The sequence below is a fragment of the Mastomys coucha genome, unplaced genomic scaffold (assembly GCF_008632895.1).
Source record: "Mastomys coucha isolate ucsf_1 unplaced genomic scaffold, UCSF_Mcou_1 pScaffold5, whole genome shotgun sequence".
In the NCBI taxonomy this organism is placed as follows: Eukaryota; Metazoa; Chordata; class Mammalia; order Rodentia; family Muridae; genus Mastomys; species Mastomys coucha.
This window is the reverse complement of record NW_022196911.1, coordinates 593,738-613,597: the sequence shown is the minus strand read 5'-3', so window position 1 is coordinate 613,597 and position 19,860 is coordinate 593,738. Positions and strand designations below refer to the sequence as shown.

General features: G+C 43.6%; 1 protein-coding gene across 8 annotated transcripts in view; it reads right to left on the bottom strand.

Moving 5' to 3' along the window:
- Positions 1-19,860, bottom strand: part of Plekhg1 (pleckstrin homology and RhoGEF domain containing G1) — a 227,265-nt gene that overhangs the window by 121,868 nt on the left and 85,537 nt on the right. For 2 of the 8 annotated variants that reach the window (XM_031353149.1, XM_031353150.1), the window contains exon 1: positions 8,281-8,513. The exons of the other annotated variants lie outside the window; for them this stretch is intronic. In XM_031353149.1, coding sequence (XP_031209009.1) covers positions 8,281-8,398 — 118 coding nt within the window. In that variant the 5' untranslated portion in view covers positions 8,399-8,513. Of the gene's footprint in view, positions 1-8,280; positions 8,514-19,860 lie in introns of those variants that run through there. 8 annotated transcript variants of the gene reach the window in all.

The following is a 19,860-nucleotide window of genomic DNA, read 5'->3' as shown; positions in this document are numbered from 1 at the left end:
AGGTGGACTCCGAGGATTATAATGAAAGACAGAGCAGGTGAGATAATAACTATCACCAACTCTGCACTAACTGGCCAGGAGTGACTTCTAAGCTCTCAGGGCTGTTTGCACCTATTATCTGCCTCGCAAGCTAGTTACAAGGTCGCTGAATCCCTGAGCTGGGGTCTCCGTGGCTCAGAATCCTTACAGCTCTGTGCAAATTGATGCTCTCTAGGCACAGATATGTGATTTATACTACATTGAGTGAAGGAGCTGAGCCCTGAGTGGGCTCTCAGAAGACGTGTCTAATGAATATATGCAGAAGGCAGAGCTAAAGGTGGTCTCATGTAGAGAACAAAGCCAGGCTAAGGCGGGGGAACACACAGGGCCCCATTTGGCCTGGACTAAAGAATTATACTGGAGAATGACCAAGGAGAAGGGTGGTCACAGATGCAGGAATTCAGAATCTCTTCCAGACAGCTCAGAGGCATGAGTAATTTGGGCTTTGTTTGCTGATACAAGAGCATCCAAGTCCCAGAGTTATAATAATCAAAGAGGGAAGCCAGAAGTTAAGAGGAAACGGGGGTTAAGCCACACAGTTCATTATTCCGGTTTTTTTGTTTTTGTTTTTGTTTTTGTTTTTTTTTGATTTTTCGAGACAGGATTTCTCTGTGTAGCCCTGGCTGTCCCGGAACTCCATTTGTAGGCCAGGCTAACCTCAAACTCAGAAATCTGCCTGCCTCTGCCTCCCAAGTGCTGGGATTAAAGGCATGCTGAACAAAGACCATAGAATCTACATAGATTTTATGCTCTTCTGACAAAGGAGGCAGAAACTTGGGGACTTTCAGGGAATTATCAGACCACCTGTATCTGCTGCTGCTCCTTGGCCCTGGAAGGCCTCAAAGGTTTCTACCCATTCCCATCAGCTCATTTTGAACAGGACTGGTCTCATACTGCATCTCGATGGAGGAGGCATAATCAAGCAGAGAAGGCCAGGCATATCAGTCACTATGATTAGTGCTGAGACATGTCAGGAACTATCCTAGAAGGTAGAATCATGGCTTCAAGCATCACCATCACTTATGTGACCTTGGACAGACTGCTGAAGCGACTGAGTGCAAAGGGGGACTTTTTAGTATTGACCAGAAGGCTAAGAGCATTACTATGATAGATATAACGCTCTCAGCCGACTACCCAAGACACAGCTTTGTGCTTCAGTTTGTGTTTTTGTCTAGTTGGTGCTTATAATCAGAGCCAAACTCATTTCCAAACGGTTTCCATCTTCCTATCCACCCAGAACCCAAGCCCTGAAATATCTCCTGATTCACTCTTAACCCCAAGCCCAGTAAGTATAACCTTTCCCTAAACCAACCTAAATCAGACAACCAACGACTGCTCTGACCTAACACCCGACTGTGGGGTTGCACACTTGTCCTACCACACCTTTCTAATAAAAACCCTAGTAAAGGTTCTGGCTGGGTAGAATTTTTCCTGAGGTCCCTCCAACCTCCTACTGACACTAGGACCTAAATGTGGCCCTATGATATGGTATGATATGGTATAGGAGGATGGGATGGCTCATCTTCTTGAGAAGTATAATAAAAGTCTTTCAAAGGTATTAATGTCTCCATTTGCTATTCAGTCTCCTCCATAAATCCAAACCCTCCAGGCAATTAACCAGAGCCATAAGGCCATTCTCTTAAGCCCCCAAGTAGAGCCCACTGTTTGTTTCTGCTTCCTCTACCCCTCCTTTCCTCATCCTTACTTCCATCAGTTTTGTATCCACTTCGTCCCTCAGACTTGCCATGTCGTCTCTTGCCCCCGACAAACCACCACTCTACACCCCTGCCTTCCTGTACCCTGAATGTGAGTTGCTTCGCTGGGAAGGTTTGATAGAGCTCATGAGTTCTAGAGATCAAGCCCAAGCTCCTTCCATTGGTGCTTAGACCTTCTAGGTTCTGATGAGGAACTATATATAACTCAACATTCCCCACCAATGCCCTTTGGTCTTTACACCTCCCCATCTTTGCTTGTAACACTGCTCATTTCAAAGATGCGCAGCACATGTGGAAATCACCAACATACTCAGTAAACACGGGTACCGCCCACTTAGTTGGAATCTTAGTGAATATGCTCATTTCTTTTTTTTGTTTGTTTGTTTGTTTTTTTCGAGATAGGGTTTTTCTGTGTAGCCTTGGCTGTCCTGGAACTCTGTAGACCAGGCTGGCCTCAAACTCAGAAATCCGCCTGCCTCTGCCTCCCAAGTGCTGGGATTAAAGGTGTGCGCCACCACTGCCCAGCAAATGTGCTCATTTCTCAATACTATCATTGTTTTAATAGAATATCCAACACTAATATAAAATTTTCAGTATAATTAAAAACCTTTATGAGTTCAAAAATTAGTGAAAGCAAAACAAAAGAAAATATGTAATTTCTGTTGGCTCCAATTTCAGATTGACAATATTCTCAATAACTTGGAAGGCCAAATTCAAATTTTATTTGCTTAAGAAGGTCAATACATTTTCTTAAAATAATTTCTTCTTTTATTTCTTCTATTCATTTTACATTAACTTAATTGTTTACTCATCTAATAGATGTATATATGTGTATATATTTATGTATATATTATTAAGTTAAGATATATAGATATAAGTAATATACTTATTTATATCTATAAATATCAAATATAAGCATATATTTATATATGTGTCTTTATATTGCTTTCTCTGGATCCAGAACCTGAGGTTTGGGGTCTATGAGGTTAATAGAATAGTAAACCTTAGGGACCCTTTTCTTTTAGGCTCATTAGTTTTACCTTAGCAGTTGCCCAGTGAATATTTATTGAATCTGAGTCCCATGATTATTCCAATTAAACTAAGGGGCTCTTACCAAATGGTAATTACATAGTTAATTATGAGACATATGGGAAAAGAATTATATAGCTAGGCTTAAACTAATTAAAATAAGTACAGGTCAGAGTATAAGTCTATTAAATTCCAACAGAAAATAGTAATAGATATAGTAAATCATTTAGAAACATTATTCTGACATTTAGTCATTACCATTAATTATAAAATGGGGTTTGTTTAATTTAATTTTGTTTTTGGGTTACAAAGACAAAAATTCTTCTAGCCAAATATCAGCTTGTAATTACACAATTTTTCTATCTTTCTTTCACTTACATCTGAAGTTCCTAGACATCTATTAAAAAAGAAAAAAGAAAAAACTCTAGTTGGATTGCGGATGTCTAAAGCGGGCTACCTCAACGGGCTTCCATGCTTGAAGAGCTGGCTAGACAGGAACCCAGACCACGCCCACCTCCCTGCTCTTCTAAGCCTACCTGGAACTGAAGGAAGCCACAGGTTTGGAGGAATGCACAATGGCCCAGCCACACTCTTTTAATGAGGTCTTCTTGCAGGTCCTCAATAAACATCTGGGGATCAACTGATTTTATCTTCTGACTTTCCTCCTAGCGTAATTGTTAGCTGAGATTTATAGCCATCCCTTTTCCCTAGGTGGGTGGCTGGGCTTGGAAAAGGAGAACCAGTCCATTGACTCAAGGACAAAACTCCTCCCAGCTGCCAGAAAAGCAAACAGTGGTTTAGGGGGGAAAAAAATTCTCAAAAATTGCTCTGACATGATTACAGGCTGTCACTTAAAAATGAGGAAGGAAGGGCTTTTTTTCTGACTACAGGGTATACAGCTCTGAGTGCAGAAATGATTATTTTATATTTGGGCTGATGGTAGTCTGCAAGCCTTTGAAATGTAAAAAGCCATAATGACTTAAGTGCCTGGTGTGACTCAGAAACCATCAAAACGATTGCACAGTTCATCTATGCAACCCAGGTCCCTGGATTTATACCCCTTCACGGTTCATGCTCCTCTTCGAGTGGCTGCTCTCAAATGCCGCCTGTGTGCCCACTCTGGTAGGACATTGGCCATAGTGGATTTAGACACTATCAAGCCACAGTGATTTGGGTGGGCTTGTCAGCTAGATAAAGCAAGGGGCACTTCAGGATGGCTAAATAATTCAAGCTGCATATAGTGAATTTAAAATCGAGCAACAGAACCCACAACCCACTTGGGTGTTCATTGGAAGCAGGGATCCTGGAAGAGGGTACCTCGAGGACAGAAAACAGAATTTCTGAAATAATGCTTTAAATCTCCTTATTCCACTTAGTATAAAAAGGTTCCCAGACCTTGTGGCAGATTCTGTTTCAATGTGACTGTTCCAGAGTCTAGCACTGAGAAAAACCACCAGTACACACAAGGGCCAGGTGCAGGCATGATTCTAAAGTAGCCCCATGCAGAAGCTGGGATGTTCTCACCACCCGCCCCTCCCAGCACCACTAGCTTCTAAAGCAGCGGTTCTCAACCTGTGGGTCAAGGCCCCTTTAGGAGTTACATATCAGCTATTTACATTATGATTCATAACAGTAGCAAAATTACAGTTATGCAATAGCAACAAAATAATTCTATGATGTGTGTTTGGGGGGGGGTGCTACCACACCACAACACAAGAGGCTACATTAAAGGGTCCCAGCATTAGGAAGGTCGAGAACCACTGTCCTAAAGGAATGAGCTAGAGCTTGAACAGATTTCTTGAGTTGACCTTTTAAGATTTGTTTTATATTTTGTGCGTGTGTCAATATATGTGTGTGCATGTGCGTATGTGTTTTCGAATGTGTGTGTGCATGTGTGTGTACCTTGTACTTGTGCACGTGAGTACAGAGAACTGAGGTATCAGGTCAAGCAGCTATGATTTGCCCAACTTGTGTGATAGGAACCCAACTAAGGTCATCTGCAGGAGTAGTGAAAAATGTTCCATCCTGGGTCGACTTCTAATATGAGATGGTGAAATATTGATGTTGCATAACTCAGGACTTTCTTATATTTAGTGTAAAGCAATAGCCCCTCTACATTTTCATGTCAAAAGAAAATATCACTGTTCTAGGAAAACTAAGACATAAATAGCACATTCACTTTTATTTAAAATATCTTTCCTGACATCTAAGAGAAACTCTAAAAGTTATTTTATCTAGTGAGGCATAGAGGTACAAGCCCTTAATCTCAGCAGGTGGATCTCTGTGAGTTTGAGTTCAGGTTGGTCTACATAGTGAGTTCCAGGACAGCCAGAGCTACATAGTGGAAACTTGTCTTTAAAAAAGCAAAACAAAATGAAAAATAAATTAAAAAAAATCAGTTTATCTCAAGGGAATATTTTGCCTAATCTAGACCAAACATTAGAGAGAAAAAGATTCTAAGAGATGATTTATAGAGCTGAGAGTTGGTGCAGAGATAGCCTTTGCTGCAAACATGAAGATCCATGTTCAATTTCCAGAGTCCACATAAAAGCCCAGTGTGGCAGTGGCCCTAGAGAGTGGCAATAGAGACAAGCAGATCCTTGGGGGCTTGCTGTCCACTTAGCTCAGCTCCCAGTTTTGTGAGAGCTCCTATCCCTCCACCATAAGGTCAAGCTTGATGAAGAAAGATGCTTCCCACTGACCTACAGCATCCACCCACCCCACATGTGTGCACAGTACTCCTAACCCCCCCCATACACTAAGAATGATTTATCTATGGCTGTTTACGGAACTCACTGAAAATAAAGACCTAAGAGCCTCTTTACATTTTGAATATAAAAATATCAATGGATTTTAAAATGAAACTAAGGAAGTTAGGATCAACATGGGCATTCAAGCAATATTTAGAATGGAGAGAATGGAACAGAAGTGAATTCAATGAGTCTTCATGCTGCTATGAAGGAGAAGGGGTCTCTGTTATAAGTGGATGACCTGAAACATTAAGACAAGTGAGATGAGCCAGAAAGGAGCGCAAATAGGACAATTATCCTTATATGAAATGTATAGAGTAGGTGAACTCAGAGACAGGAAGCAGATGTGAGGTTACCCAAGGCACAGAAATCTGAGAACAGACAGGATTGATCAATGGCCCTGGATATTGGCAAACTCCGGGAAATCACAGGAATGCTCACACACTACTGTGGACATAATGGATGCTGCAGAACTGAACTGATTTGACCATTATATACTTACTACCTGTGTATTAATACATTACATATACCAATATATGTATATATTTATTTATTTATATATTTAAAAAGTTAAATTTCTTCACATAAGAACAGTTAAGATGGCAAATTTTATATTTCCTGTATGTTCTATAACAACTTTAAAAAAAAGTAACAATGTCATATACCAGAAGCCAGTGATGCCAAGTGGATGGGTAGTGAGGGAGGGTTGGGAGGTATGCCTCAGTCAGATTCCAAACCCATACAGGTATAGGGCATAGTTGGGTGGGAGGAGAAAGTTTAAATGTTCCGTGTTCAGTATGGCAACTATGATTGACAACATGTAAGTGCAGAGTTCGAAATAACCAGCAGAGAGGATTGCAGATGTTTCCAGCACAACAATGATAAATACTGGAAATGTCAGCTACAGCAGCCTGGTTTGACCATTATATACTACCTGTGTATTAATACATCACAGCAGCCTGATTTGACCATTATATACTACCTGTGCACTAATACATCACAGCAGCCTGATTTGACCATAATATACTACCTGTGTATTAATACATTACATATACCAATATAAATATATATATTTATATATTTAAAAAGTTAAATTTCTTCACATATTCACTTAAAAAGCCTCTATCTCTGACATGTTTCATTCCCTCACAGGCTCTGGCCTTAGAGCATGGGAACCTTGACAGGGCCTGCTTGGCCAGTAAAGATTTCAGAGCTCCTGAGGCTCCTCCCCTGAGCTCTGCTTCCTAGGCTGGGAGACAAACAGCAAAGGCAGAGGTTGAGCCTTCGCACCACCGTGACTCAAACTTGTGTTCCTAATGAGTCCTTTTAGCAGGTTAGAATGTGGCCTAGGCTTCTAGCTCCTTCTACCTTCTGGATATCTGGCTAAAACAGTGACGTACTTTCCCTCTTAAAATAAAATATACTTAGACTATTTCAAAATAGTTCTGGTTTTGTTTTGTAAGACAGAGCCTCATGTTGTCCAAGCTGGCATCCACCTGGCTAAAGATGAGCTTCTGCCCCACTTTCCGAGCACAAGGGTAACAGGGATGCCCTACCATGCTTGGTTTATGTGGTGTGGGGGATTAGAGCCCAGGGCTTCCTGTGTGCTAGGTAAGTAAGTACTCTATCAGCTGAGCTACATTCCCAACCCTGGTCTGAGTCTTCTTGCAAATACTTAACCTAAGAAACATGGGCCAAAGCCATTGTCACAGCTATATAAATGACAACATTCAGTTTTTATACCTCCGTATAAATAGGATGGTACACACTTGTAACCTTAGTACAGGAGGATGGGGGTCGGTAGGGGTTCAGACAAGGATCTTGAATTTGAGGTGAGCTTGGGTTAGCTAGCAAGTTCAAGAGACCTGTTCTAAAACAAAACGAGAAGAGGAGCTAAGTAGATCAAGAGCATACTGTATCTAGGAAAAACATCTGGAAATCCCTCGCTTTCAACACGTGCCGGGATGAGTTGCCCCATTTACTGCTTAGGAAGCTCTGGGGCTCAGGGTCAGATAGAAGCCATTCAAGGGGCAGCTGGCCAGCTCTGAAAGCTCCTAGGAGTTTGTTACTGTTGGGTGCCAACTCACTTCCGCAGCTGGCTCCGAGTCTCTCCATGGGTCAGCCAGCAAGACCAGAGAGTTCTAAGTAAGCATCTTTAGAAGTTCAAGGTCTAGACAGAATAGAATGAGGTCAGATATTTATTTCAAAAAGCATTTTTTTTTGTGGTGAACATTCATTTCAGAAAGAACCACAAGAACCTTTTGAACCAGCTTAACACAAGGCCTGCATTTCTGTCATCTGCTCTATTGTTGCCCCAGAACAATAGTAATGAAATGGAAAATGAGTATAATTAGTGGGAAAACCAGGAGCTAAGCACTTTGTCCATTTCCCATATCAGAAGTGGCGATGGAATAGAATTTAGGCTAAAAGTTATCAGAAGCCAGTACCAAACCTTCTCGCTCAAACCTCTGAACACCCTTCCACTTTCAAATAGAAGCTTTTGAAGAAAACGAACACAGGAATAAATAGCTTTTGCTTTGTGCCCTGTGAAGGTCCCTGGGTCTTTGATGGGGAAAAGGAATACACCGCCCCTTGAATAACTTATCCAGAATTTATAGAAGCTAAGAAAAAAAAAAAAAAACAGACTGTAGAGCTGTTACTTGTAAGCGAGTAAGCTTGTGGCCATCTATCTCCCTGAATCCCCTTTTAAAAAGTTACCCAGTTACATCAAAGTATTAACCACATACCGTGAATCCGAATTCCACCTTGTCTCTGTGGGGTGAGTGGCTTCAATTCTGCTCTTCTAGGGGAGCTCCGATTCCTCCACCCTCTGACCAGTGTGCCCACCATGGTGGTCGACAACATGTTCCTGTGATCTTGCTGGGTGTTGAAGGGCAGCCTCCTTGGCTGCCACCGGCAGGCAGGAGGATCGTGTCCTCCTGGGAGGTGCTCCACCCAAGGGAGACAGGCCTGGGCAGTTCCTCCCACCTCTGCCCTCCACCCACATCCGCATCTTGCCTGTGTCATGAGACCTCTCTCAGGAGGCTCGGGGAAAGTATGGGAGAGGAGACAAGAAACAACAGACTGGAGCAAAAATGAAAAGTGAGACTTAGGAACAGAGGCCAGTAAATAGAAGTGCCTATCTCTATGTATGATATGGGATTACTTTTGATTCCCCCCCCCCCATAAGTAAATACATTTGCAACATTGAAAAATGGCTGTGTGAGAGGTGAGGTGGAGTTTCTACCAGCTTGCCTCAGTCCATCTTTCTCTACCACACTGGGATCACTTCCACTTAACTCCTTCTCCAGGGGACCAACCCTCCTTCCACCGCAACAGAACTGGTGGACAAACCGAGTGTTTACTTTAAGCATTATATTGGTCTTTTAGGAGGGAGTGGTTAAGAGAATCTAACAGTTCACAGCCTTGTTTATTCTCAAAGCCTTTTCAAAAATGAGCTTATTGCAGTGGACTGATTATCTTCTTTTATGAGCTGGCTGGTCAGAGAACTGAGACCTCACTAATACCACATGCTGACATAGATGCCCCCTACTGGTCAATATGCAAGACGCACACGGGTGAGAACAAAACCTGCATTAACTTAGGGGGCAGATGGGGGACCAGGTAAGTAGTTTAGAAGACAAATCAATTACACAAATCTCTTGAACTTGACCACAGGGTTTTTATTGCTTTTTTTTTCTTTTTAATTTATTTGTCTATTTAAAGGCAGTATTTCCATAACCACATGTCAGTGTTTTAAGGGTGCACACTTTATGTACTTTTAGCTTACAATTCCCTACTATTTTGACTCTCACCCAATACTGTCCTATTGTCTTTCACTATAATCACTAACACATGTTAATTCTGTGCCATTTCTGTGTAATCCTTTCAAAACATAATAAAATGTTGGCATCCTTTGCACAGAAGGATGGTAGAAATGGAGGGTGGGAATTTATAATAGCACGCAAACCCGAAGCTCTGGGGTCTACTCACACCACAACTCAACCCCAGGGTTAGGTCAGGTCCCAGGGTAGAGTAGAAAGGGCATAGGAGGATTGGTTCCTGGACCTCCTGTGGTGGTGGGCATCTCCATTCTTTTGTGGAATGGCGTTTCCCTGGTCTATGGGCAGCTCTGGCCACAGAGTCCTGAGCTGAGCTATGGTGGGCTCAGAGAGAGCTACTGATGGGGCAGTGCTACCTCTCTCACAGGGAAAAGGGCGATGAAGCTTCCACATATCGCAGTTCCTGCCACACCCAGACTCACAGAGACAGGCTTAACCTGCCTTCAGACGGGGCTACTCCCTGCACAAGTATGGTGGCCTCCAGAGAAGGATGGCATTAGAGCCAGGATGGGCATCAGTGGAGGCCCTTGAGGCATGGTCCAGTGTCTCATTAGAGGGCAGGGTAAGGAGGCAGAAACATGGTTGTATGTTACCTGGAGACATATCTCTTTGTGACCCCACATCCAAATGTAATGGATGGACGAAATAGGCTGGAAAAGGAGCTCTTAGCATTACAGGAGAAACTCTGTCCATACACAGAGAAGCCACCTTTGCCCTCCTGCAAGTGAAGTGGTAGAGGCAAGGGCAGAGCTGCGAGCAAAGGATTAGGTAGTAAGCCCAGAAAGCATGACTAACTCCCTCCTAGGAACCTCCTCTCTAATCGGTACTGCTGCTATATCATTGAGAGCTTGTCTCCAAAGGGCATAGAATACATAGTGCTTGTGGCCAAAGCTGATTTTAAAAGCTCAGCAGATGGCTCAAATTCGGACATTCAAATCCCTGCAGAGCCACTGTTGACAGCCACCAAAGAGGACAGGGAAGTCCACGAAGAAGGCAGCTAATGAGGCCAGAGGATGTGGCAAGTACAATTCTCAAACCTCCACCCAACCTTCCCATCTCTCCCATGCTTTCAATGTCAGAAGACGTACGTAATCACCGTCCTTCAGAAACACTGAGCTGTGCTCACTGTTAATTGTTGTTATGTCTGGTCTGCCTCAATCAACTGGCGCATGCCCAGCCTCACTGGGCCTCAGAAAGACTTCATGGGGTTCTCAGGACTTTCCCCAAAAGGATTCCTTCTGGACATGGTTTGACACAGTGCCAGGAGGTCCACAACATCTTCAAGGTGTTGGGACCCGTCGTCTTTATCAGTGTTTTGTCCAGCATAGTGCATCTAGCCAGCACATGCCATGTTGTGTGACATGACTCTATTTCATGGTCCAAAGTGGTCCAGGAACACAGAGCTCTTGTCTCTCTACACCCTTCCTTTATCTCTCTGGGACCTTTGCTCGTTTCCACCGTAGGTGTTACCCCAGCAGGAGGTGCTGTCTGTTAGCACCACTTGTTTTTGCTCTGCTCCACAGGCCCTCGTAATTCCCATGGTTCTCTTGCTTGTGATGTTTTATCCCAGAACACACTTTGTCAACAGTGTCCCGCCTCTTCCAGCTCCACACGGAACGCTACTCTTGCTACTCTCGATACTGCTGCGAAGGGTCCTGTAAGTACAGTCGCTCAGGGCTTAGCAGCATGCTGCCCTCTCCTTGGTCGCAGCAGCAAATAGACAGACCCTCAGTATCTCCCCCACAGGAAGCTGAGCAATGACCGTGACTGCTGTGAGAAACAGGGACAGGAAGAGGAAGAAGAGTAATGTCCTGCTTGGGAGGTCAACTCCACCCTTCCCAGTCCAAGCAGACGCACTTCCTTAAACAGGTCACACTGCAGCAGAGCTGAGCTCTTCCACGAAGATATAGGGTGAGGACATGAGATCATGCTCCCCCCAGATCTGTCTTCTTTTATGAACAGATGCGCACGTGTATGTGTGCCTGTGTGTGTATGCGCGCGTGCGTGCATGTGTACATGTGTGCGCTGAGCTCACAAACTAGTCCATGGGCATGCACTTGTAATTTCCTATGGTGATAATGAGCTATTAACACTCTTTTAGATTTATAGACCTAAGTACCGCCTCAGCCTCTGTAGGGGATGAGGGCTGAATCAGGCCATGTACTTCTTGGAAAGTGACTCTGGGCACCAGGGGACACTTGGCAAATGCTGATGGAAGGGATGCCAGCTCAACCAGGATGAAGTGGCTTTCACCTATAAAAACATGTATTAAGCTGTTAGAACTAAGTAGGCTTGTTGTCCTTAGCAAATATTTGATCTCCTATTATTTCTGGAGAAATTGCTGGATTGAGGGTAGGACCGTGTGTGTGTGGGGTATATTTCTTCCTTGGTACTGAGTTTTAAAAATTATTTGTGTGTATGGGCATTTTGCCTGTAAGTACATATGTGTACTGCAAGTGTACAGTGCCTGTAGAGACCAGAAGAGGGGGTTGGATCCCCTAGACTGGAGCTACAGATAGCTGTGAGCAACCATGTGGGTTCAGGGAATCGAACCTGGGTCCTCCGGAAGAGCACTCATCTCTCTAGCCCAGTATTGATGCTTTATTTTGTTTCCCTTGGGCTGGTACTGTATGCATTCCAGGTCTCTGTTTAACCTCTCCTCTCCCACACACGTCTCTCAGAGGCCCTAATCAAGAGCTGGACAGGTGTGTGTAAAACGGGGAACTAGTTTTCGTTTTACACTTTGATGTAATTCCCAATGTTCTTTTCCTGTGTGGAGGGGGATCGCGATCCAGCTCAGCCTACTGGATGAGAAGTATGTTGATGCCTACCTATCATAAGATATGGCCATCAAAGTTAATAATAAAGGTAGGAGTGTAATCTCTTCCTTACTTTTGTGGTTCCAGTTCTCAAACTGGGTCAAAATCAGATAGGTCTTTGCTGCTTTGACCCCAGACCCCAGCATCTGACAGACTGGCTCCAGACATGGTATGGGAGGAACACAATCACTCTCGAAGATGAATGCTTCTGGCTGATTGGTGCTGTTTAGTAAGCATGGGCCATTGGCTTTTCCCATGGCAATCTATCCTGAATGGTTGTATGCGTCAGTGAGTGTTTATGTTCTAGCAGCTGACTTCTGCCGAGGCCCATGGGTAGCTCAGGTGCAGCATTTGCTTTCACAGTGGATTTAGCTTACGCGGCTGACATTGAGCTGAATGGTGAGCCCTTTCCTGAGTGTCTTGCGTGGCCTGTAAGGTCCTTTCAAGCAGGGCTTAGGCCTTACTCTGTAAGCACAACACCGGTGGTTTCACAAGGGCAGTATGGCCTGGTATTGGGCTATACAGGTGGCTTTACCAGGTAGGCTGTTTTGAGTGGCCCCTGATCTATGCTGGTGTGGGATCTGGGGAACAGGCATAGAACTAGCAAAGCATTAGCTGTAAGAAAGCTATGGAGAAATAAGCTTGATTTTGACAGGCTTTTACAGACAGTGGGCAGTGTGGCAAGGCAGCAAGCTCTGTCCACACTATAGCAAGCTCCAGGCTTTCGGCGATTAATGACCTGTCAATCAAACTCTGCCTGGACAGTGCTGGAGTCTGCTCTGCATTCAGGGCCAGGGGGAAACTGAAGAGGGACAAATTGCATCCACGGCTGTGGGTTTCCTACCCAATGGGCAGCACATCCCTCTATCTTGCTGAGTTCTCTCAATACAGTTCTGCCCTAGACCTGGCAAAGGATTGCTCCAAAGGGTAGAGATGATAGCTGAGTGTCCCCAAGTGCTCCAGGGTCTAGGAAATATACCCTTTTTTGTTTTTGTTTTTTTGTTAAAGAAAGATATACAGCTATTGGTCTGCATATAGTTCTCAACTCGAAGAGTGGTGAAGAAAACACAGCATTTTCAAAACAGAGAAAGCTGAAGCTTAATCACCTCTCGTCTCTAAGTGTGAGGCATAGCTTGGGCTGATCTGTTCTGAGTGAGGTGCTGTGCAAAGTCCACCTGATGGCTACACTGTCTCCTACAGGCCCCACAGACAGTCTGGTCTTCAGTGTTGAACAGCCATACATAGGAGAAAGGCAGGGCAGATGTGAACACTTGCCCAGTTTCTGCCCACATGAACCAATCTGGGGGGAAATCACTTGCAAGTTCACTTAGATTTGCTCACAGACAAGCGTCATTCAATTGCGCTCACAAGCATCTCCTCTGTGACTGCATGAATTCCAATTCCATTCTTTCTAACTCCATCCTGACTGGCTTTCCCACCGCAACAGCTCTCTGTGGATTGCTGCTGCCTAATCCAGTTGGTATTTATGAGTCTCTTTCTCGTAGAACTTCTTGGCAGCGTCTGACATGTTTGGCCACCGTTTCCCTCTAACCTGGTTCTCCTCCTACCTCCACTGACGTCCTTTCTCCATCTCTCTTGCAGCATTAACTGGAACTCAGCCATTCTCAGCTTAAGTGTCTGAGCATGAGGTGGGGTAGCCAAGTGACTGCTCCCTCCACATCTCAGCTTTGAGATTTCAAAGCAAAAGACAGTGTAATATGCTCACAACAGAACATAGTCATCTTCATAGCCCTGGGTCCCAGCCAGAGAATGCCACCACCATCTGGTCTCTGTCTGCAGGAAGAGCCACCCACAGTATATTTACTCCTTCACTTCAGTCAAACCCTTACCACCTTCACCCAACCTTTTCACTTCTTAACTCTCCATTAGTTACTTGGCCATGATTAATCTCTACCAGGCTCTTGTATCTATACTAGAAGAATGGTCTAGTAACCTGTCTCCAGGATTGGACAGACAATTGCACCGTGATCTTCCAAATTGCAAACTTTATGTCACCCCACCCTGGGAATGATTCTGCGCCTTCTCATTTATTCTTGGATAATGATCAAAATCATCAATGTGTCACAACCCATTCTTCCTTGCTAGCCTTCTCAGCTTTGATCCAAAGACCTTCCACACCCATTATTCCTTTCCAGGATTCTCCGAGGCTCATGGTCTCTCCATATCACTGGTACCCATTTCAGATACTGCTAATCTGCCAGAATTTGCCTCAGATGCCATCTCCTCAGGTGAGGGGGATTTTTTCCCCCCTACAAACCAATAACTCTTTGGTTTCTAGCCATTTGCCTGACTAGTCTAGCACACACTAATGACACTGAGTGTCCTTCTGCTTATTCATTTATTTAGCCACATCATTTCCCCAGACTGTGGGCTGGTACCTGAATTTAGTACCTATGCAATGAAAACCTGTTGAATGAATGAATGAATTATGAACAACTACGATGCACGAGAGACTAGTATAATTAGTGAATAAACTATTCATATCATCACTATAGTAATTTAAAAAACCATACTGTTGTTTATAATTAGATACTAAGTTCTAGTGAGGAAAGTCCATAATAATCAAATCATTCCCATGGGAAAACATGATTTGTTTGATGATGTTTCCTTCTTTTATGGTTTCTTCAGAGAGTTGGTATGAGGTGTGAGATGCCTATATTTATCTCCAACTTGGGTAGAATATTTGCATCTTCTCTGTCCTAAGATGTGTTGTAGTGATGGACACGGGCATAGAGTTTGTGAAATCTAAGTGTGGCTTAATATTCATTTTAACATCAAAGCATAGAAGATGAAGCCATGAAAGAACTGTTTAATTTTCATCTTAGGCAAGAAGCATGTTAGTGGGCTGGAACGGTGGCTGAGTGGTTAAGAATAGGTCCTGCTCTCAAAGCAGAACCGGGTTTGCTTCTTAGCACTCATGTTAGATAATTCATCACTGTCAGTCACCGCTGTCCCAGGGGAATCTAATGCCCATTTCTGACCTCTGTAGGCACCTCCCTGTCCACGGTACACATACATGCATGTGGACACATACACCCCAAAGACACATAAAAGTAAATATCTCTTAAAAGGCATGGAAACTTAGAAATAAAGGCTATGAGTGGGGATATCTCACAGCCCAACCCTTGAAATATTAGATTACAAAAATTATTTCCATTCATTTTTCTCTGCCATACCAAAGGAAAGGACTGTGTAATATCATGTTACCTTCCCTTATATATAAAATTTAATGAGAACTTGTTTGAGATAATTGATTTTGTAGGAAACTGTCTCAATATTTTTGCCTTTTTATTTTACTTTTTTCGGATGTTTACTCTTTACTTTCTCACTAATGGAAGGTGGTAGATTAAGATTTCTTGTTGGTTTACAGTTCAGTGTTGTTCGGTGATTTAGGGCTTCAGAGACAACAGTGATGTCCCCACGGGATAAAACCCAGCTGCTCAGCTACGTTTCAAAGACATCTGAAAATGTTTGTCCTTGATTCAGTACTTCTTTGGCTCTTGTGGTTAGAACAGATTTCGGACAACACCTTAATATTTGGCAGCTGGACAGAGCCATCTGCTCTAGCAAACCTTTGTTAATTGTAATTCTATCCTGAAATTTGAACCCTATAAAACCCAGGGTCTCTGAGTTAGGTTGGTAGAGAGCTGTAAGCCAGAGACTGTGCCAACTTTTCTCCCTCTCCTTTAAGAGTATGCGGATTAATTACAGGGTGCTGATTGACTGGGGTTAGCCTTCATCCTTGCCTGCACAAAATTAATTCCTACCACTTACAACAATTAGATGGGGTCAGGATGGGTAATTCAGGCTAAACTTAATATAAAAACCCTGTTTGCTGGGGCATCTGAAATTAACATGAGTCTGCTAAAGAGGGTCTCCTGTTGATGTGTGGAGAGTTATTTAAGGCATAAGGAATGGGTTTCTTTTTACTTGTTCTCTGGGATGACTAAAGCTTATTTAGTCACTGGACAACTTAAGCTCTGTTGGGAGTGGTTTAAAAACACTTGTCTGCAAAGAGGGGAAACGCTGTTTACTTTTGTTGGTGGGAGGGGGCTACCTTTTGTGTTCGTGCAGCAGCAGGCTCACATATCAACAATCTGCATGTAAGGACACAGAAATAAATGGAAAACCTGTATAAGGCATCTATCTCCCTTTACTCCTGTTTAAAAATATTTGCTACGGACATTTTAATTAATGAACAGCTGGCTGGGAATTTTCTAGCAAACAAAAGTTGGACAATCCCAGACAGGAGCTAATTCCTTTTTATAAGGACTTTGCTGTGACCTCCAATGGTCCACACCTCTCCTCTTTCCTTTTCTGCTGTGATTCTCAAATACATCAGCCCCCTCAAACCTGCTCTAACTTTCGCATGTCTTTGTCTGTAGCTATTGCTATTAACAAAATAATAAAAGAAGCTATCATTCTGGTGGCTCACCAAGGTGCTAAACATGCTAAAACAATTTTGTTCCAACTTAAATAGAAAAGAAACTGGGTAGAATTCCTTCTATTACCCCAGTCTTTTCCACAGAGACATGGAGGTGTTACAGAGAGCATAACACAGGTAGGCCTCCAACTCATGACATGCAGTCTCAGTTTTGCATACTTTGTCTTTTATATTATACCTGGTGTCAGTAACTTATTTGAGTAATTCTCAGTGCTTAACTCCCCACTAAAAAAATGAAGTTTTATCCTTAGAGACGAGAGATCAAAACCATCCTAGGAAGAGGATGAATGATTCAAGAACCTCTGCAATCTTGTGAGCAAGTTAAAACCCAAAGGGGAGACTGAAGGGGGGGGGGCTCCTGCCAAATCCACCACACCACACTGTAGATGCTGCACACAGCCTAGGGTACTGTGTGTCACATGTGTGCTGTGTGTCACATCCTCCAGTCCTGGTTCTGCTTCTCATGCTGTGTCACCATCGATAAGTCTCTGCACCCTACAGCCTTGTCCGCTGTGGATTAGTAAATAGGACCAGGAGTCAGGTGATGATGTCAGTAAGGCAGAATGGAGGATCTCACCAAGGGCTTGTTGCTATCAGGTGGGAGAGAGAATATGGGTCAGATTAGATTTACACAAAGAACTTCCCACACTTTGCTGACTAACACAGGCTGAGTGCCCAGCATGCCACCTGCGGGTTATTCTAACCTAACTGTCTCACTTTACTATGTCTGTTTACTTGTAAGTTTTGAGTTTGCCACAGCATTTTCAATCAGCAAAGCATTCCCACGTTGTAGGCACATTCTATAGGAGTGTCTGAGACATAGGTTAGCATTTGCAACTGAAAATAAAAGTGAAACCAGGCACCTCCCTACCTACTGATCTACAGCCCTAGATAGTAAGCCTTGGAACTTGGCTGGCTGGTGACACTCCATCCTGGCAGGTATGCCATTCTCAAATAAAAGCCTGACTCCACCTTCCCTTCACTGAAGTAGGGTGGTACCGAGAAGTCAGAGGGGAGAGAGTCATCACTGTTAGAATAAAGAAACAATAATTCAGATACCTCAAGAGATGAGAAGATCTGCCTATCTAAACCTTCCGGTAACTTTAGGGTTACCATAAAACCCCTTTGCAACCCTTGTTAATTTTTTTTCTCTCTTTAAACTGGGTCATTCAAGTTCTCACCTCCATAAGTAAGCACTCTATTCAAACTATAATTTAACCTGCCTACGATGATTCAGACTTTTGTTCAGCCTCAGGGTCAGCTCCATGAACGAGGAGTCTGACACTGGACTCCAAGAAGACAGGTGGAAGAACACAAAGGGTGACCCACCCTTTTATAAATCTTTTATAAATCAGGTTCTCATGGCTAGTACTCTAGGGCAGAGGGAGAGAGGAGATTGGATACTTTTTTTTTTTTTTAATCAATGGAGTTGACTAAACAGTAGATCTTTTTGCATATGTGTATACATGTAGGTGCACATGTGTGTGAGTGCATGAGCATATGTGGAAGCTGGTGGTCAATGTCAGGTTGCTGTCAATGATCGATGTCATGTCCTACCTCATTTCCCCCCACCTTGGATATTTTCTTTATTTACATTTCAAATGTTTCCCTTTTCCAGGTCTCCTCTTCAGAAACCCCCATCCCATCCCTCCGCCCCCTGCCTTTATGAGGGTGCTCCCCCACCCACTCACTCCCATCCTCTCGCCCTGGCATTTCCCTACACTGGGGCATCGAATACCCTCCAGGTCAAGGGTCTCTCCTCCCACTGATGTCCAACAAGGCCATCTTCTGCCACATATGCAGCCAATGCCATGGATCCCTCCATGTGCATTCTTTGGTTGGTGGTCCAGTCCCCAGAAACTCCAGGGGCTCTGGCCTTTTGACACTGTTGCTCCCTCCATGGGGCTGCAAACCTTGTTTATTTGTTTGTTTGTTTGTTTTGACACACTACATTTGAAACTTGCTGACTTGGCTGCACTGGCTGGCCAGCAAGTCCCAGGGGACCTACTGCATTTGATTCTACAGTACTGGGATTACAGCTATACTTTTGACATGGCTTTTAAAGTTTGAATTCAAGACTTCATGTGACCAGTACTTTACCTTTGGACTCATTACTCCAGCACCCATCCCCCCAACATTAGTTCATTAAGGGCTCTGTGCAGGAATATAGAATATTCTAGAGTCAACTAAACTGATCACATTTAGACATTAGATAGCAATCAGTGTCTACAGATAAGGAGGAGACAATGAACTGTGTCTACCAGGAACTCCATAGAAACCTTGGAAATCTTTCCATGAGATGGTGGGATGTTAGCTACACTTTGCAGAGCCTACAAACCAAACAGAAGATCTTAAAATGATTCAGGGCTTGTGTATATGTTTAAACGGTAGAAAGAGCTATCACTACCTCAAGAGTGACTTTGGAACACATCTCTGTGGTGATTCACAGTTCTGCGGAGGATGCTAAAGGCTAATTTTCTGTGGCATTAGGACCTCAGAAGCGAGCCAGATTCCCGTTCCCACACCTATATTATAGAACCAGAAACAGAGCGTCCGAATGCACATCAAATAGTCTTGCTTTCTGGCAGACTATGAAAAAAAAATCAACCCTGGTGTTTGAAGTTGGCATTTGTTTACATAATGCAACCAGCCATGACTGCCAAACATAATAATTAAATGCTTTACAAGTCCGAATCTTGCCAGGATGTGTAATTTGGGGGGTGGGGATAAGTACAGAGTTGATATGCAGCAGAAAGGGCTGAAATACTTAGTCTGCAGTACTTGGAAGCAGATACGCCGAGAGCCTGCAGTCCGGGAATGCTGAAGTTCTGTAGCCACAGGGCTTCTTGTTCTAGTTATTGCTATTTTCCTTTTACCCTTCTTTCTTACCTTAACTTGGAAAATGGGGACTTGTTTGGTAAGAGAGATGGCTTAGTGGGTAACGTGTGCTTTATAGCATGAAGACCTGAGTTCGGATCCTCACAACACCAGTAGTGTATAAGCAGGAGCATGTAGGGAGCCTTATGCATCCCTGCCACTGATGGGCAGAGACATGGCAATCCCAGGACCTGCTGGTCAGCCAGGTTAGCCAATATGATGATCTTCAGGTTTCATAGAGATCTTGTCTTAAAAAAGTGCGGAGAAGAGACTGGAGAAAGACTCCTGGCCTCCACACATACCCACACACCTACACATTCACAG